General features: G+C 44.6%; 1 protein-coding gene across 1 annotated transcript; it reads left to right on the plus strand.

Moving 5' to 3' along the window:
* Positions 1 to 7,544: 7,544 nt before the first annotated feature.
* On the plus strand, positions 7,545 to 8,976 carry LOC123167465 (ribonuclease TUDOR 1). The gene is made up of 5 exons (XM_044585305.1): positions 7,545 to 7,698; positions 8,191 to 8,265; positions 8,388 to 8,501; positions 8,583 to 8,687; positions 8,800 to 8,976. Exons 1-5 carry the CDS (start codon positions 7,549 to 7,551, stop codon positions 8,896 to 8,898), a joined length of 543 nt encoding a protein of 180 aa, XP_044441240.1. The 5' UTR covers positions 7,545 to 7,548; the 3' UTR covers positions 8,899 to 8,976.
* The last annotated feature ends 14,876 nt before the right edge of the window (positions 8,977 to 23,852 follow it).

Below are 23,852 nucleotides of genomic sequence, written 5' to 3' on the forward strand. Positions count from 1 at the left end.
GCTGAAGCTGCCGCATACTCTTCCATAGATGAGAACTTCAGAGGCTTGCATCAATTATCTGGCCCCGTGACCCCCTTCTGACGACCGGAAGCACCTGCCTAAAGTCCCCGCCAAAAACAATAGTCTTTCCTCCAAAGGGTCGGTCGCGTATTCCCATGATGTCGCGCATGCTATTGTCTAATGCCTCAACCGCTTGTCGCTTAGTCATGCTGGCCTCGTCCCATAGTATCAATGAGGCCATCCTTAGCAGCTTGGCAGTCCCACTCTGCTTGGTGAAGCTGCGCGAGGCTCCATCATCACAACTCAGTGGGATTTTGAATCTCGAGTGGGCAGTCCTGCCGCCAGGCATGATAGAAGCAGCGACGCCCGACGTCGCGGTAGCGATAGCAATCTTGCCCTCGCGCCTCACCTTGGCGAGCATCGCCCTATAAAGGAAGGTCTTCCCCGTACCTCCAGGGCCATCAACAAAGAATATACCCCCATCACCGCGTTCAACAGCCGCTAGTATCTCGTCGTATGCAGCCCTTTGCTCAAAATTCAGGGAAGATGACAATTTAGTGTCACTTTCGTCAAACTCAATGGTTGATTCCTCGATGATCTCTCTGGCCTCGCCCTCGGTTGGGTCAAATGCATCATCGATCGTTGGAAGAGCAAAATCAATAATGTCTTTACCCATAGACTGCAACATACCCCTAATGTCAAGCAACACCATCTGCTCCACCTCGTTCGGGGACGTGCGTGTCCGACGGTAGTCATCGGACATAGGCTCGAGGTGTCTATCCCATAACCCACGCACGTCGCCTGGCTCGCAGTGCACCAAGATTGTTGCAAAGAGCCTCCTAAGAGAACATGGCATAGCCCACTGCTCCGCCTCAGTAAGACAATCGTCGAGCGTGTTGTCTGCCTCGATGAGTCCCAACCTTTCACCGGACTCTCTAAAGCTCCCACATACCACGCCGTCGACGGTGAGCAAGTCCTCAAATGATGTTTTCCCCAGAACATGGTTCAACAACACACGAAGGTAGTATCGCTCCCCCTCGGCAGGATTGGCAGACACGATACGACCTAGTTGAAAACGCTCCACCCGCCTCTTCCATATCTTCTTTTTCTTCTCCCACGTGAAGCTTCCGGGGAAATCCTTGTACAATATATGCCTTGCCCAAGGGTGTAGTTCGTTTGCCTTGAAATACTCCGTTAACATGGATTTTGAAGCATTCTCGGAGGATACAACATTCTTCAAGTCAGCCTGTGCATTGAATGCAACCCTGTGCATATTCGGGAGATGAAGAGGCAACTGCAAGACAGGCGGGTAATTGGCACACAGTGGGAAGCCAAATATCCTCCACATAGCCTCCGGAGGGGTGACCCATCTTGCGTCAACGTATCTCTTGATCTCATCAATGTTACCATCAGCGTCTGGCTGGTCGATGCTGAAAGAAGCCTTATCATGGCCCTTATAAATGTACTTATAAATGTATTTTACAGCCTTTATGCTAGAGCAGACCTCGACGTTGATGTGGCAATTAAACATCCGCAGAAGGTAAGGGTTATATGGCACAACCCATCGGTTGTCCAACATTTTCCCTCGAACCTTAGCGCGTCTACCATCATCTCTACGCCGATAAACTGGGTATGAGTCCTTGCCTTGTATCGTGTTCTCATTGAACGGCCGCGGGTATCTGCACTTGCATTCATTATCTTGCATGCAAACATTCTTCGGGTTGAGAGCACCGCATGGTCCGTGCATCATATGTTTTACCACCATTGCATACAATTCAGGATACTTTTGCTTGTTTGGGAGCTCTGCGGAAATGAGTCGGTCATACTGCTCTGGGACAAGAAGCTTATACGTTGAATCCATGATCAACAAAAAATGTGCGTGGGGGAGGCCTCTCTTCTGGAACTCAACTACGTAAACATAAGCAACAACAACACCCAGGACCATCTTCTTGAGCAACATATCTTTCATAGCCTCTAGTTTGCCATAGAACACGCGAGCCACAATATCAGGTCGGTCTTGCGCCGTCTGTCCAGGAAGCAACTCATTTGTTATCTCTTCCCATTTAGGGTTGCAAGTCATGGTCAAGAAGATGTCAGGCTTCCCGTATGTATGGACAATTGCCATGGCATCCATATGTCTCTTCTTCATGTCGCGGTCGCCACCAGGGTAAGTTCCAGGGAGCACTATTCTTACCCCAACAGCGCTTGCTCGCGTCTCACCCGATGTGATCGCATCAACAACTCCTTTATACAAATCGGCACGGATCTGCGTCTGGTTCTTCCTGTACCACCTCAACCGACAGCTCTCAATCTTGATGTACATGTCAACCGCCCATTGCTGCAGTAGGCATGCTCCACAAAGTATTGGATTGAAGATCGCAGGCCGTGTTTGCAGCATGTAACAGTAGTAGTCTCTAACGGAGACGCATAACCTGCTATTCCCCTCTGCACATGTTTGAGTACCATCGCGTGAGCATTATTTTTAAAAACAAGAAATTATTTGTAACAAAGTGGGACACAAACAACATACCTGCATCATCTTCGTCATCATGACACAAACGAGGATTTAGTACAACCTCCCAAGAAACATTACGTTTGGGTAGCTTCGGATGCCAACCTAGCTCCCCCATTGGATAGAATAATGGATAAGACAACGGGTCATATGCCCCTGAGGTCACACGTATACTATGCCTTTCGTTGTTGTTACCACAAAGTGTTATCCTGCGGTCAAACCTTTTTGCTAGGTCAGTGCCCTCAACCCAAATTGCAGCGACTTCAGATGACACCGGTTTATTATATCTTCTTTGGTCAAGCCTCTTATCGGTGTTTAGGTCTATCCTATAATCATCGAGGTTGTCCTTGTGTGCACCCAAACTCCTAAATTGCTGGGAGTATGGGTTTTCTTTGAGTATGTCTACTAACCTCTTCACGACATCCTGGTCTAATTGCTTGGTGGCCGCCTTACGATGATTTAGGTTAGGGTCGTCATCATAGAAGTACAACTGCAGATGTTCTGGACGGGAGCTAGGCCCGAACGAATGGACATTGTGGTAGATGGTGCCGTGTGCTCGGAATGTGTACACCCCAGACTTCATGTTAGTGTAGTTTTCATCAAGGCTGACCCCAAGGGTTGTGAAGGCGAAATGCCCGTTGAAGAAACGTATGTTCTCCCGAAAATGTCTAGAATCTGCATCCATGCTGGACCATAGCCTCATAAGCTCTGGGATTGGTTCCGGTTGCTTAAGCTCGATCTGGCCATTGCGACAGCAGAAGCCGTCAGGCTCAGACTCAAACTTTCTGGCCTTGCAGTGTTTGCAATTTTCGTTGACTTTCAGGATGTGAGTGTTGTCTGGAATGTTTGAGTAGACAGTGTCAAATGGATCAATCTCGCTAGGTTTAGCGCTAGACATGCTCGCTTCCTCGTCATCATCCAATATGTCGTTATCGGATCCTGCGGGCATTTGTTGAAAAATCACGTACAAAACAGTAATAAAAAATAAACGACACAACAATAAAGCTCCACAGTGTCATAGTGTAGAGTTGGCAATACCTTCGTTGCAAAACATGTAGTACTCCTCATCAATCAAGTCGTGTGCTTCCTGCTCATCGCCCATGGTGCTGCTTTGGAATACATCGATGTCTTCTGCATTGTCGTCGTACAGAATGCGAGAACAGACAAGATCATGTTAGAACGACATGCTGAGAATGAGCATAAGAAACTGACAATCGCAATTTCATACCATCAGCACCGGCAGAGTATCTCGGCATGTTCGTCCCCGGATCGCCGTCAGATGAATCATCTTTTGCGGCCCTAGAGACGGGTGATGCACGGCTTGGGGAAGTGGGCCATTCAGAGGTTGAGTTTGCAAGGTTTGTAAGGGGGATTGCGATGCATTCTTTGCACGGTGTTTTTTTCCTTCTTTCATAATTGGCCTTCCTCTGTGCACTTGACTCCCCCTTCTCAATCACCGACATGCTTTTGCGGCGCTGCACGCGAGTCACGCGTATTTTTTCATTCTTTATTTCTCTAACCTCCACCGTTAATTCGTCACTTTTCTTCTGATGGCATGCTCTGCTACTTGCGTTTTTCGCCTCCCTTTGCTCGTTTGTTGAATTACGTTTCCGCTCATTGTCACTTTGCCTCCTAGCTAGAATAGTGTCTTGAATGACAGACGCGTGTAAAGTTGAAGGGGGACATGTTGCTCCCTCTTTCATTAATTCTGTAACGCTAGGGCTATTCAGGTCGTCTGGATCAATATTATTTTCAAAACATAGTTAGAACAGTTTGATTTATCGGCACTGGAGGAGTGCCATCTAGAATAGTAGGGCCCGGCTTCCGAAAAGGATATTGAACGTAAGCGTATACCTGAAGTACCAGATGGACGTTTGTTTTGATCTTTGATATGCTTATCCTTGTTCCTCCAATAAGCAGCTCGCCGCAGGGCGTTTCTATGGTCTCTCTTGCGTTCTTCTTCTGTTTTTTCCTCTGTTTCTTGTGTGTCATTCAAAATCACATCTGGATCCATTACACACATTCCCGAAAATTAGATATCATACCACTAAGATGCAAGCAATTGCTGTTTTAGTAGGAAAAAATTTGATTACCTTGTAGCTCGTTGTCATTAACGATCCCACATGAGACCGTAGTTGTATCAGGAAATGTCCGCGCATCACGCGAGAATGATGTATAGTTAGAGCTAGTGGGATTGCCTGGTGAACCTAAGTTGTCCACACATATTAATGCTTAATTATTAAGACGGTTCTGACCATAATGGTTAAATCATTATAAGCTTACCTGATAAATGAAGGGTCTGTGCATGTTCAACTTGAACATTATATTGTTTCTTCCGTCGATAGGAAGCCCTCCTCAGGGCGTTTCTATGGTCTCTCTTGCGTTCTTCTTCCGTTTTATGCTCTGTTTCTTGGGTGTCATACATGATTACCTTTGCATCTGGTGTCATTCAGGGCAAACCCTAAAATTAGAGAATATAACAGAAACATGCCAGCCATTGTTGAATGAGTAGGCAAAATTTGATTACCTTGTAGCTCGTTGTCATTAACGATCCCACATGAGACCGTAGTTGTATCAGGAAATGTCCGCGCATCATGCGAGAATGATGTATAGTTAGAGCTAGTGGGGTTGCCTGGTGAACCAAAGTTGTCCACACAAATTAATGCTTAATTATTAAGACGGTTCTGACCATAATGGTTAAATCATTATAAGCTTACCTGATAAATGAATGGTCTGTGCATGTTCAACTTGAACATTATATTGTTTCTTCCGCCGATAGGAAGCCCTCCTCAGGGCATTTCTATGGTCTCTCTTGCGTTCTTCTTCCGTTTTATGCTCTGTTTCTTGGGTGTCATACATCATTACATTTGCATCTGGTGTCATTCAGGGCAAACCCTAAAATTAGAGAATATAACAGAAACATGCCAGCCATTGTTGAATGAGTAGGCAAAATATGATTACCTTGTATTTCATTTTCATTAATGAGACCAGACGTGACCGTACTTGTAGCAGGAAATGTTGAGCTAGCTGAATTATATGATTCAACAAGATTGGTCAGTACTTATTTAAATTGCGTAATAAGTGACTACCTTCGTGCAAACACAGTGCATATGGGACATGGATTAATTTACCAACCATGATAATCTCGTGTGGGTTTATTTATCTCCCTATCTTCGAGAACATTTGTGATATCACATAGAGACTAGCGACGGGATGACTTCCCATTGACTTGTTGGTTAGCCGAACCATCTGACTTGTTATTGCGATAAGCCACCAGCCTACGAGCGTTGATAAGATCCCTATGATCTAATAAGCAACATAGTATGAGCATCATATCATCTATAATCAGGGATATAGATTAATACAACGAATCATGTGCATACTATACGTATGCACATCAAACTAAGATCAGCCATCAACCTCACCTGATTTTGCAAGTACCAGCTGATTCTCATCTTGTAAGCTGACAATATCCTCATTATTATTCTTCCGATAAGCTGCACGCCTCCTTGCATTGTACTGCTCCCTTGCTTCCTCAGCGTATTTTTTGCATTCATTATTTAGAAAAACAGTTTCAAGCAGTTCGGAAGCTGTGTCGTCTGCATCATGTTATAAGTACAAATCAAAAAACAAATAAAACACACTGAACCACTGCCGAATACCCCGGTTGGGAAGGTGGATATCATGCCTATGGATACCTTCAGTATCATCTCGCAGCTGCATCTTATTAATAGCATGATCTACTGATAGATTAGCCGTAGCCGCAAATGTTTGACCTTCAGCATGGTATCCAGGCCTTACCCATTCTGTAGGGTTCTAGTCAGCATGAATACAAAACCAATGTTTGCCTGGTAGGCTGGCAACCAACAAATACATCTTCAATCAATCATGTACCTGTTTCCGTCGTGTAAATTGGGTCAAGATTTGCAGCTACGGTTAAGATGCTTGAATTATATTCTTTCAGATTTGTCTCGCTCGTAGGGGCTGCAACACATTAAGCATGGTCCATGTCATTGTCAGATATGCACGTCAGGCAATACCTCACAGTAATTTTCACACAGTTATATACCGGGTTCTGTTGCGCAAATAGCTTCATCTTTTTCAGTATCAAAGGTTGCACTGTATTCTTCAACATTTTTACCACTCGCCTGACCTGCAACACATTATGCAAAAAGATTGTTACTGTCAGAAATGCAAGTATTCCTGGTGCAGTGCCTAATACCTGTAGCTACGTCCTCTTCTTGTTGATCTTCACCGGCTTTGCTTTTTGCATTACCCATACGCAAAATGGAATGACCGTTACCTCCGACTTGTGTCTGGCTGTGGTGTTCTTGAGGCCTGGATGAAACATAGTTGATGGCCACACTTGTTGTTCATTGAAAGCAATATAATTCAGGTAATCAATAGCTCCTTTGTAATTAATCATAAACTTAAAGCATAATTAATTATGGACCAACTCATCTGTAGGGTCCATTCTCTTATGCTGGGGCTTGTTGAGAGGCCCTATAGCTCAAGAGTTGCAGTTCAAGTCCATCATTGTTCCTGATTAGAGGTGGTGACATGTTCCTGATTATATTATTTCAATTCCTTACATGATGCTGATAAATCCTTGTTTAAGCATGCTTGCATTCTCAGTTTTGCAAATGTTTGTACATCTAGAAATAGGCCTCAGCCCTAACATGAGGCCCTAACGAAGTAATATATATTTGTAGATCAATATGCCTCAGCCCTGTCCCATTTTCCAGATGGGTGTTGAAAATGAAACAAAGTAACCGAAGTTATTTTCTCATTAAGATATTACTTTCTCATCTTATTTCTAGTTATTAAAACTGGTGCTGTTTTCTTTAATTTCGAAACATGCAGATTTTCGTGTCTTCATCAATGCGAAGTGACATTCTTTCCCAGTAATCTGTGCATGTGAGTAATCTGTGTCAGATTAACAGAAGAATTGTCGATTTATATGGAGGACTGAACTAAATTTGACTTCACAGCTAATGAAGTTCTGTTTCCTTTTGATTGCAAATATAGGTGCTATCATGGCAGCAAGCACAGGGGCTTCAGGATGGCTAAGGGGCAAGGTGAAGGCTGTGACATCTGGAGACTGCCTTCTCATCATGGGGAGCACAAAGGCAGAGATTCCACCAGAGAAGTCCATCACTCTGTCATACCTAATGGCCCCAAGGCTGGTAAGAGTCAGTCTGCACTTTTAGACAAGGGGAATATGGTTTACATTTTTACTTGATGCATGTGTTCATTTCCTCCATTAATTAAGAGTAAGTCACTGGTTTAGTTGGTTGTCAGGGGCAAAGCTATATATAGGCCTGATCATCTAGGGATGTAATATATTAGTCATTTTTTTGTTTTATACGGTAGTTTCTATGGGCTTTTGGATCTAGAGACTGAGTTGAAGCCTTGATTGCGCAGGGTCTGCTTCCACCCTTCTCTATAGTGAATTATGTTTACATGCTACACTTGTGAGCCAATGGAAGTTAGTATTTGGCACAAGAATTTCTCTCCATCATTGCATTTTCATTACCACTGTTTGACTGTGTTCTGTTGGTATAATTTGACACTTAGGAATGCATCTATAATAAATTGTTGATATTATTTGTGCAGTACATTTGTTCTTTTCTCCATCTTTTCTTGTCTATTGAATCCGTATATTTGTGGTGCTCTAGGCTCGTCGTGGTGGAGTGGATGAGCCATTTGCTTGGGAAAGCAGGGAGTATCTGAGGAAACTCTGCGTAGGAAAGGTACATGATGTGTCTTTTTTTATCTATTCCAAATCCTCCTATGCATGTATTATTACTGAATGTAATCACATAAAAACGACTTCTATTTTCTCTTGGAAATGAAAAACTAAAATCTATTGCAGGAGGTCACATTTAGAGTGGATTACACTGCTCCTAACATCGGACGAGAATTTGGCACTGTCTACCTTGGCGACAAGAACGTTGCCTACTTGGTGGTTGCTGCAGGATGGGCAAGGGTGATTACCAAAACAATTTGTCCTCAATTGTTTTGTTGTGCCAAATGTTTTCGTAAATTTTGATCTTATTTATTTGAACAGGTGAAGGAGCAAGGCCCCAAGGGGGGTGAACCACTCCCAAATGTCTCTGAGCTTCTGAGGTTGGAGGAAGTTGCTAAGCAACAGGGTTTAGGCCGTTGGAGCAAGGTTTGCTTTCTTTTGGGGTTACTGCTGTCCTGCAACCATCTTTTGAATTGCATGACACAAATTTCTATAGAATGATGACCTAATTTTGTGTTCTTATTTTCTGCCAACTAAGGAACCTGGTGCTGCTGAAGATTCGATAAGAGATCTTCCACCATCAGCAATTGGCGAACTAAGTGGTTTTGATGCAAAGGGTTTTGCAGTTGCAAATTAAGGCAAGAGTCTGGAAGCCATTGTCGAACAAGTTCGTGATGGCAGTACCATTCGTGTTTACTTGCCTCCAAGTTTCCAAGCACCATTCGTGTTTACTTGCTTCCAAGTTTCCATTGTCCAGATATATGTCGCTGGAGTGCAGGTGTGCTTCTCAATAGCTTCTATTTGATTCCATATATATTTTTTGTGTTAGAAAGTAAATATTGAGAATGATGAAATGCAAGCTCCGTCCATGGGGAGACGACCACCGAATCCTACTGTTGTTGCCGAACCAGAGGGCAGTACTAATGGCACTACAAATGGTGACGATTCTGGGGAAGCTCCTGCACCACTGACAACAGCACAAAGGCTTGCTGCATCGACAGCCTCTACTGAAGTTCCACCAGATAGTTTTGGAAGAGAAGCTAAGCATTTCACAGAGACTCGTGTTCTGAACAGAGATGTAAGCCACCTTTTCTTTTGGTTGTTTTATCCCATCTTTAGAGTCAACATGTATCAGTTTTGATTTGTATTTTTTCTCTAGGTGCGGATTGTGGTGGAGGGGACAGACAGTTTCAGTAATATAATTGATCCAGGAGTCAGTGCTTGCAGAAGCAAGATATGTGTCATCACCCCACGACACGGCAAATCGATTTCTTGGCTGACTATTTCAGCCGCTGATGACATTGAATCTCACATATCGAAAGTATAGCAGGATTACTACAGCAAAGTGAAGGAAATATTGATACGTGATGCCTGTAATGTATGTGATGGCTGTACATTCTTATACGTGGTGCCTGTGATGGCTGTAGATTTCATGGGGTGTGTGTATGAAATGTGATGGATGTAAATTTCAAATTCGACCTAAATCTCTATTCATAAGATGGCTGGCGGCGGATCTGTGATACCTGGAGTGAGTGTATCTGGCGGCGGATCCTGGACGCCTTCGGCGGTGGCTCGTCACGTCCTGGACGTCTCCGGCGACGGGTACTGCAAGGGATCGGTGCCGGATCCTGGAAGCGATCAGCGGAGGGTCCTGCACGGGACCAGCGCCGGATCTAATGGATGTGCGAGTTACGCGCCGGCGGTTTTGATGTGCCAGGGCGGCAGTGCATGGATGGATGGGTGGCGGTGAAGGACCGAAGGGCGGCGGCGGGCGAAGGAGGGCAGTGTCGGGGCGGCGAAGGAGGGCAGTGTCGGGGCGACTGTTCCTCGCAAGAGGGACACGAGACCTCGCTCGAGGGCAGGAGACCTCGCTCGTGGACGCACTGTCGGGCGTTTTTTGCGGGACTCGATCGCGGGGTTTTCTTCGGTTTTTTTGCGGCTGAGCGGGAGGTGGGAGCAAGTACCAAAGAAGTACCAAAAAAGAACGTATTAGGTGGGACGAAAATAAAACCCGGAACGCGGACTACCAACTGAGACATTAGGAGTAGAGATATTGTGCATGATCACACAAGCAGTCATCACCTCCCACAGTTTCTGTGTGCTCCAAGTATTAGCAGGATACCGAACGGTGCCCCATCGAGATTGCAAAACACCAAAGGCACGCTCGACGTCCTTCCTAGCACTCTCCTACTCTTGGGCAAATCTTTTCCTCTTCTCTCCGACAGGGTTGGGGATTGTCTTCACAATAGTGGTCCACTGAGGATAGATACCGTCACCCATCATTTGTCATAGTTGTGGCCGTTGATAGTAAAGATCACCGGTGGGCTGTTGCCTTCGGCAAGCCTAGCAAACACCGGCGAGCGCTGAAGCACGTTGATATCATTGTGTGATCCGGCCATGCCAAAGAAAGAGTGCCAGATCCAGAGATCTTGAGACGCCACGGCCTCTAGTATGACAATGCAAGCCCTGACATGGCCCTTTATACTGCCCTTGCCAAGCAGAAGGGCAGTTCCTCCACTCCTAGTGCATGCAGTCTATGCTGCCAAGCATCCCTGGGAAGCCCCTGCTGGCATTCATCGCCAACAAACGGGTTGTATCTTCAGGAGTCGGCTCTCTCAAGTACTCAGGGCCAAACACAGCAATAATAGCCTTGCAGAACTTATGCAGGGAGTCTAGGCATGTAGACTCGCTCATACGGACGTACTCGTCAATGAGATCACCTGGCACTCTGTATGCAAGCATTCGGATGGTGGCAGTGCATTTCTGATAAGAGGAGAAACCAATCTTTCCAACGACATCCTCTTTGCACTCGAAATAGTCATCATAGCCGACCACTCCCTCTCTAATACGGTTGAAAAGATGCCTACTCATACGGAAACAGCGGCAGAATTTCTGATGTTTGAACAACGGATTTGTTGTATCAAAGTAGTCCTTCCAAAAAAGGAAATGCCCGCTCTCTCGGTTGCGATTAAATGCCGGAAGGTGGCCCGGAATGGAGCCACGAAACAACGGATGCTAGCTATTGAGGTGGTGATGGACCAACACGGCAACCAATATCTCCTCCTCGTCATCAGACGACGAATCGTCGGAGTCGCAAAGGAAATTGTGAAAAAAGAACTCGTCGACGGAGTCCATTTTGTACCTTGGCAAACTGTCGAACAACTTGCGGGCATCAACGAAGGAGACGGCCGATGAAGGGAGTCGCGGCGCGCACGGACCAGCTAGGTGCCCTGCCGGCGTCCGACGAGCGTTGATACGTCTCCAACGTATCTACTTTTTCTCATGCTTTTTCTCTTGTTTTGGACTCTAATTTGCATGATTTAAATGAAACTAACCCCGGACTAACACTGTTTTCAGCAGAACTACCATGGTGTTGTTTTTGTGCAGAAATAAAAGTTCTTGGAATGGAACGAAACTTTGCGAGGATTTTTTATATCAATAATAAGAAATTTCTGGAGCCAAGATCTGCCAGAGAGGGGCACCTGGGTGGGCACAACCCACCAGGGCGCGCCCAGGTGGGTTGTACCCACCTGGTGGCCCTGCAGACGATCCCCCTGATACTATAAAATCACATATTTCCAGGAAAAAAATAGGGAGAAAGAATTATCGCGTTCCACGAGACGGAGCCGCCGCCAAGCCCTGTTCTTCCTCGGGAGGGCAGATCTGGAGTCCGCTTGGGGCTCCGGAGAGGGCGATCTTCGTTCTTTGTCATAACCAACCCATCTCCATCGCTAATTCCATGATGCTCCCCACCGGGAGTGAGTAATTCCTTCGTAGGCTCACTGGTCGGTGAGGAGTTGGATGAGATTCATCATGTAATCGAGTTAGTTTTGTTAGGCCTTGATCCGTAGTATCCACTATGTTCTTAGATTGATGTTGTAGCATTTTGCTATGCTAAATGCTTGTCACTTTGGGCCCGGGTGCCATGAACTCAGATCTGAACCGTTTATGAATTCATCATTATATCCATGTTTTAGATCCAGTCTTGCAAGTTATAGTCACCTACTACGTGTTATGATCCGGTAACCCCGGAGTGACAATAACCGGGACTTCTTCCGGTGATTACCGTAGTTTGAGGAGTTCATGTATTCACAATGTGTTAATGCTTTGTTCCGGATCTCTATTAAAAGGAGGCCTTAATATCCCTTAGTTTCCAATATGGACCCCGCTGCCACAGGAGGGTAGGACAAAAGATGTCATGCAAGTTCTTTTAATAAAGCACGTATGACTCTTTACGGAATACATGTCTACATTATATCAATGAACTGGAGCTAGTGCCGTATCGCCCTATGTTATAACTGTCACATGATGAATATCATCCAACAAGTCACCGATCCAATGCCTACGAATTTATCTTATATTATTTCTGCTAAGTTACTACTGCTATCATCACTGTTACACTTGCTACAAAATTACTGCTATCACTGTTACCATTACTGCTACTGTTGTCACTACTATCAAAACTATCATATTACTTTGCTACTGATCACTTGCTGCAGATAATTAATCTCCAGGTGTGGTTGAATTGACAACTCAGCTGCTAATACCTTCAAATATTCTTTGGCTCCCCTTGTGTCGAATCTGTAAATTTGGGTCGAATACTCTACGCTCGAAAACTGTTGCGATCCCCTATACTTGTGGGTTATCAAGACCTTTTTCTGGCGCCGTTGCCGAGGAGCATAGCTATATTCGTTGAGTCACTTGGGATTATTATCAATTTATCACTATGAGGAATCTGAAGAATCCAAAGACTAAGATATTTCCTTCAAAGACGAGGGGAGGTAAGGAACTGCCATCCAGTTCTGCTTTAGATTCACCTTCTGTTTTGAGTAAACTTGCAACACCACCACATGCTATTAATTCTGATATGTCGCAAGTTATTGATGATGCTACTTCTACTATGAATGATGCTTATGATGATGCTAGTACCATGCTTGATAATGATGATGTGTCACTTGGTGAATTTCTTGATAAACAAATTGCTAGAGTTATACAACATGATGTTGTTGAATCTGATGATGAGCTTGAAACGGAATCTCCTGAAACACCTGCTGGAACTAGCCTTCCTAGATATGAATTGCCTAAGGTACCGGAAGGTTATGTTATGAATGAGGAGACGACTAGAGATATTCTTGCTTCTAAGGATAGCGATGATCTAGAGAGATTACTATGCAATATAAGGAAAAATCTCTGAATGCTAGAATGAAATGTGATCCTAAGTTTGCTACTTCACCTATCTTTATTGATGATAAGGATTATGAATTCTCTGTCGACCCAGAGTTAATTACTTTGGTTGAATCTGATCATTTCCATGGTTTTGAAACTGAAACTGTTGTGGCACATCTTACTAACTTGAATGATATAGCCACACTTTTTACTCATGATGAGAAAACTCGCTACTACTTTATTCTCAAATTATTTCCTTTCTCATTAAAGGGTGATGCTAAAGCTTGGTACAATACTCTTGGTCCTGGTTGTGTGCGTAGTCCCCAGGATATGATTTATTACTTCTCTGAAAAATATTTCCCTGCTCATAAGAAACAAGCTGCCTTGCAGGAAATATTTAACTTTGTGCAAACTAAAGAAGAGAGTCTCCCACAAGCTTGGGGGAGGCTTTGCCAGTTACTTAATGCTTTGCCTGATCATCCTCTTAAGAAAAATGAAATACTTGATATCTTCTATAATGGACTAACCGATGCTTCTAGGGACTTCCTAGATAGTTGTGCTGGTTGTGTTTTCAGGGAACGAACTGTTGGACAAGCTGAAGAATTATTGAATAACATATTGAAAAACTATGATGATTTGACTCTTCCTGAACCACCGGCTAAACCCACTCCAAAGAAGAGGGGTATATTATATCTCAGTTTCGAAGATATGCAAGAGGCAAAGAAATCTATGAAGTAAAAAGGTATTAAAGCTGAGGATGTTAAAAATTTACCTCCTATTGAAGAAATACATGGGCTTAATACACCACCACTGCCTAAGGTGGTAGAGGTAAATTCTCTAATGAAGTTCAACGAAAATGATAATCCTCACAATATGCATCCTAGTCAATGCCTTTATGAGTTTGAAAATTATATTAGAAAACAAGATCACTTCAATGCAAATGTTATGAAACAATTGAAATATAATTCTGATATGATTGCTCGCTTGAGTGACTTGCTATTTAGAATCTCCAATGATGTTAGAGGTGTTGGGAAACATGCTTCTATGGTTCAAACTCAATTAGAACAAGTTGCTAAATCACAAAGAGAATTGCTTGATGAAATGAATCATAATATGCATGACTTTGTTGTTAGAGTTGCAACTAGAGGAGGTAAAATGACTCAGGAACCACTTTGTCCTGAGGGACACCCAAAAAGAATTGAACAAGATTCACAAAGAGTTAACATTGATGCACCTAGTCCTTCTAGAAAGAAAAAGAAGAAGAAAGATGATAGGACTTTGCACACTTCTAGTGAACCTGAAATAGAAAACCTCCTGATAATGATAATGATACTTCTATCTCTGATGCTGAAACTCAATCTGGTAATGAACACTCACCTAGTGATAATGAAAAAGCCAATGATGAGGTTCATGAGGACACTCAAACAAATAATGAAAAAGAACCAGACAATGATGTTGAGATAGAACCACATGTTGATCTTGATAACCCACTAAGAATAAAAGATATGATAAAAGAGACTTTGTGGCTAGGAAACATGGTAAAGAAAGAGAACCGTGGGTCCAAAAACCTATGCCTTTTCCACCCAATTCAACTAAAAGAGAAAGATGATGAAGAATTTGAACGCTTTGTTGAAATGTTGAGGCCAGTCTTTTTGCGTACTCGCTTGACTGATATCTTGAAAATGCCTCCTTATGAAAAGTATATGAAAGACACCATCACAAATAAGAGAAAAATACCGGAAGCTGGAATCTCCACTATGCTTGCTAATTACACTTGCAAAGATGGAGTACCTAAAAAACTTGGAGATTCGGGAATACCAACTATATCTTGCTCCATCAAAAAGAATTATGTGAAAACTGCTTTGTGTGATTTGGGAGCTGGTGTTAGTGTTATGCCTTTCTCTTTATATAAAAGACTTGATTTGAATAAACCCACACCTACTGAAATATCTTTGCAAATGGCTGACAAATCAACTGCCATACCTATCGGTATCTGTGAGGATGCGCCCGTTGTTGTTGCTAATGTTACTATTTTGACTGACTTTGTTATACTTGAGATGCCCGAGGACGACAACATGTCGATTATCCTTGGTAGACCCTTCTTGAATACTCCAGGGGCTATTATTGATTGCAATAAAAGCAAGGTCACTTTTCATATCAATGGTAATGAGCATACGGTGCACTTTCCGAAAAAACAATTCCAAGTGAATGGTATTAATGTTATTGAAAAATCTCCGACAATCACTATTGGGAGTTTTCAAATACCTCTACCTACTGTCAAAAAGAAATATGAAATGCTTGTTTTTGGGGACATTCATATCCCCATTGAGGTAACTTAGTGATTTACGAAAGTTCTTCGGTTTCATGCTAATCGAAAGTGGTTGTTAATAAGACCTGATCAACCTTATTAATGGATCATTTTTGAGTGGTATGAAGTTGATGAATTTTCTGTCCCTATCTTTTGTTTTCTGTTTTTACTAGTTAAATAAAATAAAATGCCATGTTTTGTCTGTTTTCTGAATTTCCCGTGCAATAAAAAATGACCGAAAAATAAAAGTTCTCGGAATGCCCTAAATATTGAACATGATTTTTTCTGAATATTTCTGAATTTTTGGTGCAAATAATACCAGAGGGAGGTGCACCAGGTGAGAACAACCCACCTAGGCGCGCCAGGACCCCCAGTCGCGCCCTAGTGGGTTGTGGTCCCCACGTGGGCCCCTCACTTATCTCTTTAGCCCACATCATCACTTACCTCCAGAAAAAAAAACCTCCATTGCTCTCTCTCCCGTGTTCTTGAGCTCAAACCCGCGGATTTCGATCTCTTTGTTCGAAGCTCCGTTTCTGAAACTGTTTCGGGGGATTGTTGCTTGGTTTGTGCCTCCACCATTTGTCCAATTAGTTTTTGTTTTAGTGGTTTATACTTTGAATAATTACCTACTCTTGGTGCTGCTGTAGATGTGCTTGCATGTTGAATTCTTAGTGTTCTAAGTAGTTTGAATGCTTGCTATGGCCTCTATGTATGCCTATGAGTAGTTGCTATCAATTTCATAAAGTTTTGTTGACAATTTTTTGTCACCCCAAAATTTTTATTTTTAGAAAATTGTACGCGGACATGAATATCTTCAGGAAGTTTGGCTCTAAGAAGAACTCCAAGGGTGTTATTGGGGAGTCTTCTGACAGCGATCTCCACCCTCGGAGGTTGGCAGAGGTACGGCCGTGCGAATGGCCGCACACCCCGTTCCTAGAAGAGGCTGGAATTCTTCAGGAGTTCACGCAATACATTACCAATGCCGGTCTCACCAACTTCATCGCAGATGAGTGTGACCAGCACCAAATCCTCACAAACATCTTTGTTCAGACTTTTACTTTCCTGCCTAAAAATAATCCTCCTGAAGTGAGCTTTGATTTATATGCTGAAAACCATCAGATACCACTTACTGAATTTTGTGACATATGCATGATCCCTTCTGATGGGAGTTTGGCTGAGCCTAGACCGGCTGGGTTTGAGGCCTTTTGTCGTACTTTGACAGTGGGAGATGAGAGAGGGGTGTCAGCCACCACGGCTGTTAGCTTACACTTTCCTGCTGTACATTATTTTGCTTTATTTGTTGCTAAGTGCCTGCTTGCTAGAAAGAAAGTAGGTGCGCTTAGCGCACCCGACTTTGCTGTTTTACGCCGGGCACTGGAGGGTGATAACACTTATAGCCTGGGAGCTATTGTGGCTCGTCGCCTGCATCTTAATAAATCCCAGGGGGAAATACATGGTGGGATTTTTGCTACTCGTCTGGCGGCTCACTTCAATGTTGAGATACGCCCTCATGATTACCCTTTGACCAAGGTTTATCTAGACCGTGCAGCCATGGAACACCATCACTTTCTTACACATGATCGTCCTGATATTGCCATTCCTTATAACCTGGTCTTTAGTGTTAAAACTCGTGATGTTATCCCATTGCCTGCACCTACTTTGTTTGATCCTTTTGCCAGGGGCGGATATAGGATTATGCCTGCGGACATCATCGCCTACCGGAATGCTCAGGCTGCTGCAGAGGCTGAGGAGGAGCCTCAACAATGGGATGAGTGGATGCCAGCCCTCAGGATCCCTACTACCCTCCAGGCTACTAACCGATTACCAACTTAGGCCAAAAGCCTAAGCTTGGGGGAGTACGTGTTTCTCACCGACATTACATTCATGACTACTTATCATTCTATTTGTCGGTGTTCACACTTTTTCATTGTATCATCCATGCTTAGATTTATTTTCTTGCTTTCTTATTGTGTATTTGAAAAACCTTAGAAAAACCAAAAAAAATAGTTGTAGTAATTTACTTTCTATGCATGCTTAGTAGTACTAAAAAGAAAACCCAAAAAGATTTCCTTGTTCTTCTTTTGCTTGTTGGGAGCTTTCCCGTGTAAATAGTTTTTCTCGTTTTTGCTTTTATTTGCTTGTTGAAGTAAACCAAAAACTCCAAAAATATTTCAGTGTGTTTCTCTGAATTTCTTTTCTTTTCATTCGAGTCTTACCGAGGAGAAGACCACGATGAAAATGTTGAGTGGCTCTCATATGAATAACTGTTGATCTAATTAATAAAGAGCACATTTTACCTTGTCTTCTTTTGTTGAATAAAATGTTTTGCAGATTCCAACTTAGTCCACGGCATTCTTGCACTATTATTATTTTCATATCATTTGGTCGTGCAAGTGAAAGGCAATAATGACGACACTCGATGAACTGGCCGTGGCAGAGAGAAACTGGTATAAACTCGACTTGTTCTGTTTGTGTAAATATGTTTAACCTAGTATCCATGATTCAGCCAATTATGATTAAACATGTTTGCAATGACAATTAGAGGTTATAGTTTCTCATGCCATGCATAAGTAGCTGGGAGTTGATAATGATTTATCTTGGATATCAACATAGCGTTAAAATGATTGTGATGTAGTATGATGATATGGTATCCTCCTCGGAATGTTCGAGTGGCTTGACTTGGCACATGTTTATGCATGTAGTTGAATTAAAACCAACATAGCCTCTATGATAATTTATTCATGGTGATCATATCCTACTCATGCTAGTGTCCAATGTTACTTATGCATAATGCATGGTTATGATCGTTGTTGCTCTCTAGCTGGCCGCTTCTCAATCTAATTTGCTAGCCTTCTCCTGTACTAAGTGGGAATTCTGCTTGTACATCAAAAACCTTGAACCCAAAATTATTCCAGGTGAGTCCACCATACCTACCTATATACGGTATTACCCTGCCGTCCTAAGTAAATTTGCATGTGCCACCTCTAAAAACTTCTAAAAATTATCCTTTTTGTGTGCCTGAATGTTCATGGAACGACAGGAGGTGGTCGGTATCTTCCATGCTAAGCGGGTTATTCCCAGGTCGAGTGTTTATTCACTCGCCATCACACGAGAAAAGGGCGGTAATAGGGATGCCCAATCCCAAACTTCAAACATGAAAAAAAGTTCATCTATGAAATAATCAAACAAAAACTCCCAATGGAGTCAAAACCTTTACTTTATCGCTTGGGAACCACCACTAGCGTGCTTAGCATGGAAGATGTTGATAACTGATGATCGTGAAGTGAATAAGAAGGGTGCATGTCTCAAAATAATCATTTATCTCTATTTTAAAAATTGAGCTCTGGCACCTCTGCAAATCTCTGCTTCCCTCTGCGAAGGGACTGTCTATTTACTTTTATGTTGTGTCACCACCTTCTAAAACAAGCGCCAGAAACTGAGTAGAGCACAACTGTCATGATTTATGTATTGTGTGTAGCTAATGTTGGGTGCATCATGACTGGATCTTTTCTACCATGAATTACAATTTTAGTCGCTGCTTGAACTTTGGAGGTGCTCTACATTTATGTTTTGCGGTCTCAGAAAGGGCTAGCGAGATACCACTATTGTCATATTATATCATGGTTGTTTTGACAACATGTTGCTGTTTGAGATATCTTATTATTGCTCGCTAGCTGATTATGTCATTGATATGAGTCATTATAATCTTTAAGAGTTATTGTCGACATGGTTAGTTATAATGGTTGGTTGAAAACCTGGATGTTGTTTAAGCTTATTTATGCAAACAAGAGCAAAAGAGTTCGTAAAAGTTTTTCTTTCTCACTTTCAGTTTATCAACTGAATTGCTTGAGGACAAGCAAAGGTTTAAGCTTCGGAGTTGATATGTCTCCAACGTATTTACTTTTTCTCACGCTTTTCCTCTTGTTTTGTACTCTAATTTGCATGATTTGAATGAAACTAACCCTGGACTGACGTTGTTTTCAGCAGAACTACCATGGTGTTGTTTTTGTGCAGAAATAAAAGTTCTCGGAATGGAACGAAACTTTGCGAGGATTTTTTATATCAATAATAAGAATTTCTGGAGCCAAGACCTGCCAGAGAGGGGCACCTGGGTGGGCACAACCCACCAGGGCGCGTCCCCCTCTCCTGGCGCACCCAGGTGGGTTGTACGCACCTGGTGGCCCCGCAGACGATCCCCCTAATACTATAAAATCACATATTTCTAGAAAAAAATCAGGGAGAAAGAATTATCGCGTTCCACGAGACAGAGCCGCCGCCAAGCCCTGTTCTTCCTCGGGAGGGCAGATCTGGAGTCCATTTGGGGCTCCGGAGAGGGGGATCTTCGTTCTTCGTCATCACCAACCCATCTCCATCGCCAATTCCATGATGCTCCCCAACGGGAGTGAGTAATTCCTTCGTAGGCTCGCTGGTCGGTGAGGAGTTGGATGAGATTCATCATGTAATCGAGTTAGTTTTGTTAGGGCTTGATCCCTAGTATCCACTATGTTCTTACATTGATGTTGCTATGACTTTGCTATGCTTAATGCTTGTCACTTTAGGCCCGGGTGCCATGAACTCAGATCTGAACCGTTTATGGATTCATCATTATATCCATGTTTTAGATCCGATCTTGCAAGTTATAGTCACCTACTACATGTTATGATCCGGTAACCCCGGAGTGACAATAACCGGGACTTCTTCCGGTGATTACCGTAGTTTGAGGAGTTCATGTATTCACTATGTGTTAACGCTTTGTTCCGGTTCTCTATTAAAAGGAGGCCTTAATATCCCTTAGTTTCCAATATGGACCCCGTTGCCACGGGAGGGTAGGACAAAAGATGTCATGCAAGTTCTTTTAATAAATCACGTATGACTATTTACGGAATACATGCCTACATTATATCGATGAACTGGAGCTAGTGCCGTATCGCCCTATGTTATAACTGTCACATGATGAATATCATCCAACGAGTCACCGATCCAATGCCTACAAATTTATCTTATATTGTTTCTGCTAAGTTACTACTGCTATCATCACTGTTACACTTGCTACAAAATTACTGCTATTACTGTTACCGTTACTGCTACTGTTGTCACTACTATCAAAACTATCATATTACTTTGCTACTGATCACTTGCTGTAGATAATTAATCTCCAGGTGTGGTTGAATTGACAACTCAGCTACTAATACCTTCAAATATTCTTTGGCTCCCCTTGTGTCGAATCTATAAATTTGGGTCGAATACTCTACCCTCGAAAACTGTTGCGATCCCCTATACTTGTGGGTTATAAAGCGTGCCGGTGAGGATCTGGCCGGGGCGGCGAGGCGGCTTCTTGGTCGTGGTCGCGGCTATGTCGGGGGGGAGCGGGGGTGGGAAGCTGTCGGTTCCCCGACAGAAAGACGGCGGTGGCGGGCGACGTGGGAGGTGGCGGCGTTGTAGAGCAGATGTTGCGGCGCCGGCAGCTGGCAGAGTCACCGGAAAAAATGGGAGGTGGCATCGGCGGCGAATGAGGCGGGCAAGGGTTTGCTGTTGGATGGGGAGAGGCCAATGTGCCACCGACCAGCGGGCCCGAGGGAAGAAGAAGGCGAGTGCGCGCGTGCGTCTTTCTTGTGTCCGTGCCGACGCAAATCCGGCTAAAAAATGGGCCGGGAATGGGTCGCCCGCGGACGAAAAGCGGACGCGCGTCCATTTGGGTCGGCGCGTTGGGCCGACTTTTGTGTCCACACCGACCCAAACGGACGCCCGCAGACGAAATGGGTCGCCCCGTTGGAGTTGCTCTTATATATCTCACCGGACTATAAAAAATTGATATGTTCTACTTGTTATCTATCGAGAAAGTTCACCCGATGTTGTCCTTGCCCTCGTTCTATCCCTTGCCCTTGTTGTCATCATCGCGGAAGTAGCGGTCGAAATCGCAATATAGGTCAAGTCGGATCCGCTCACTGTCAGAGTTGTCGAATGCGTCACCGGCCTCCTCCTCCTCCTCCTCCTCTTTCATGGGCAGTCCGGCCAGGGCACAGACTGCCTGGGTTTGCTGCAGTGCGAGGGCACGCGTTGTTCAGGCTCTCACTTCGCAGGATGCAGGCACAAAGGACATACGCGCTCTTATCTTACACGGGTTGGTCCGATGCGGCGTGCGACTTGGCCTCCGAGGTGCGGCACAACTTTTTCCTCGCACGGTGGGCTCGCCGCTCCTTGACGCATCTATGGTTGTGCCGTCTGGCAGCGTTGACCTCGGCTTCGGAGCCTGACGTCGCGGGGACAAGGTTCCCGCAAGGGTTGTGTTGCCAGCCTAGGTCCATCCGATTGGGTGCGTTGATACCTCCAGCCGCTACTCATCGCCTCCGGTTCCACCGCCGTCGCGCGCCTCGAGTCATCGGATCCACTGGATCCAAGCCACACTTCTGCACACACAATGAATTCCCGTCGAAGTGACTCCAAATTAAAGGCAAAGCTTTAGATTCCTCACGGGACTGGCGGAGAGCCAGCCAGGCTTCTAAATCATCCTTGTCTACACATGGGAGAAGGTTTATGATGGTGTAATACACCAGAGGTGGCCCCTCGATAGGAAGCCTGGCTACAGGCCCGCCTCGAGGCGCAAGTGGCCTGGCAAAGGTCTGGCGTGAGGGGGGTAGCCCGGAGGCCCGAGATCAAGAGAACATCTTAGCGTGCAAGCCAAGATGGCGGCGGCATGAGATCGTCGAACCCCATGTAAACCCTAGCCCACGTCGTCTATATAAGATGGGGATAGGGGTAGCTATTCTGATCTACAACGTAGACTATACTCTCAGTACCCATATACTTTTCTCCATTGTAACCCTCTCGCATGAGGTGCTCCAACACGAATACAAACCAGAAGCAGGATGTAGGGTATTACCTTAGCACGGGGGCCTAAACCTGGGTAACCCCCTTGTGCGAACCCCCTTCTGTTACTTCCGGATGCGCTCGCCACCCTACAGAGCGTACTGGGGGTTTTCTGAACCATCATTTGGCATGCCACGCAGGGGTTGCGCCAGTTGGAGACTGAATCCATATATGATCTCCATCACTCCTTGCGGCCTCGCGCCAGGAGAGAGTCTTACATTTGGCTCCCTCGCCTTCATCATGGATGAGTTCGGTCGGTTTGGCGTAAACCCATCGACCTCTTCGACCCGCAACATCATCTCTGGATCACTGGCTTTCATCATCGACCGCTACAAAGACCTCCACTTATGCGTCCCACCGGCCACAACCTCAACAGACTACCTAAGCGATCCTGTCGGGATCCATGTCGTCTATGCCACCAACGTCTCACTCAGAGGACAAAGATCTAGCACCAATGGATCTGACGTGGGGGCCCCGGATCCTGGCCTCGGGATCGGGTTGCTGCATCGGCTCATAATAACCCACCACCCCCTAACGTCACATCTAGTCACTATGGTGTGCGACAACTGCTTCAACGACCACGTCATAGAAGATTGCATCTGGGACTGATACGTCTCGGGCTGTGGCATCAGCTCTGCTAGCCTCATCTTGCTCCCACAAATGGAGGACAGCAAGGCTGGCGTTGTCTCCATCTCGGAGATAGAATACGACGAGGCCAGTGTCATCTCCATCTCAGAGACCGGGAATAGTGAGGCAACCCTAGCACGAGAGACAACATCTGGCGGCGACGAAGTCCCATGAGCCATCACTCTGGAGCAAGTCCTAACGATGGCCCCATGGGAAACAGCTCCGAAGTACCATGCGTGGCTCTGATCGACATCAACGCCAGCGGAGCCACGGCAACCCATGTTGTCCCTGTTGGGGAACGTTGCATGGAAAAAAATTCTACGCACACAAAAGATCTATCCATGGAGATGCATAGCTACAAGAGGGGGAGAGCATCTACATACCCTTGTAGATTGCTAAGCGGAAGCGTTTATCAACGCGGTTGATGTAGTCATACACCTTTCACGATCCATCCTGACCAAGTACCGAACGCACGGCACCTCCGCGTTCAGCACACGTTCAGCTCGATGACATCCTCGCCTTCTCGATCCAGCAAGAGAGGCAAAGTAGTAGATGAGTTCCCGCAGCACGATGGTGTGGTGATGACGGTGGTGAAGAACAATCTCTGCAGGGCTTCGCCAAGC

Source organism: Triticum aestivum, chromosome 7D (genome assembly GCF_018294505.1).
Source record: "Triticum aestivum cultivar Chinese Spring chromosome 7D, IWGSC CS RefSeq v2.1, whole genome shotgun sequence".
Classification (NCBI taxonomy): Eukaryota; Viridiplantae; Streptophyta; class Magnoliopsida; order Poales; family Poaceae; genus Triticum; species Triticum aestivum.

Coding starts and splice junctions, on each gene's coding strand:
- LOC123167465 (XM_044585305.1), top strand. CDS start 7,549: ATGGCAGCAAGCACAGGGGCTTCAGGATGGCTAAGGGGCAAGGTGAAG. Junction 7,699..8,190: donor ACCTAATGGCCCCAAGGCTG/GTAAGAGTCAGT, acceptor GTGGTGCTCTAG/GCTCGTCGTGGTGGAGTGGA. Junction 8,502..8,582: donor TTGCTGCAGGATGGGCAAGG/GTGATTACCAAA, acceptor TTATTTGAACAG/GTGAAGGAGCAAGGCCCCAA.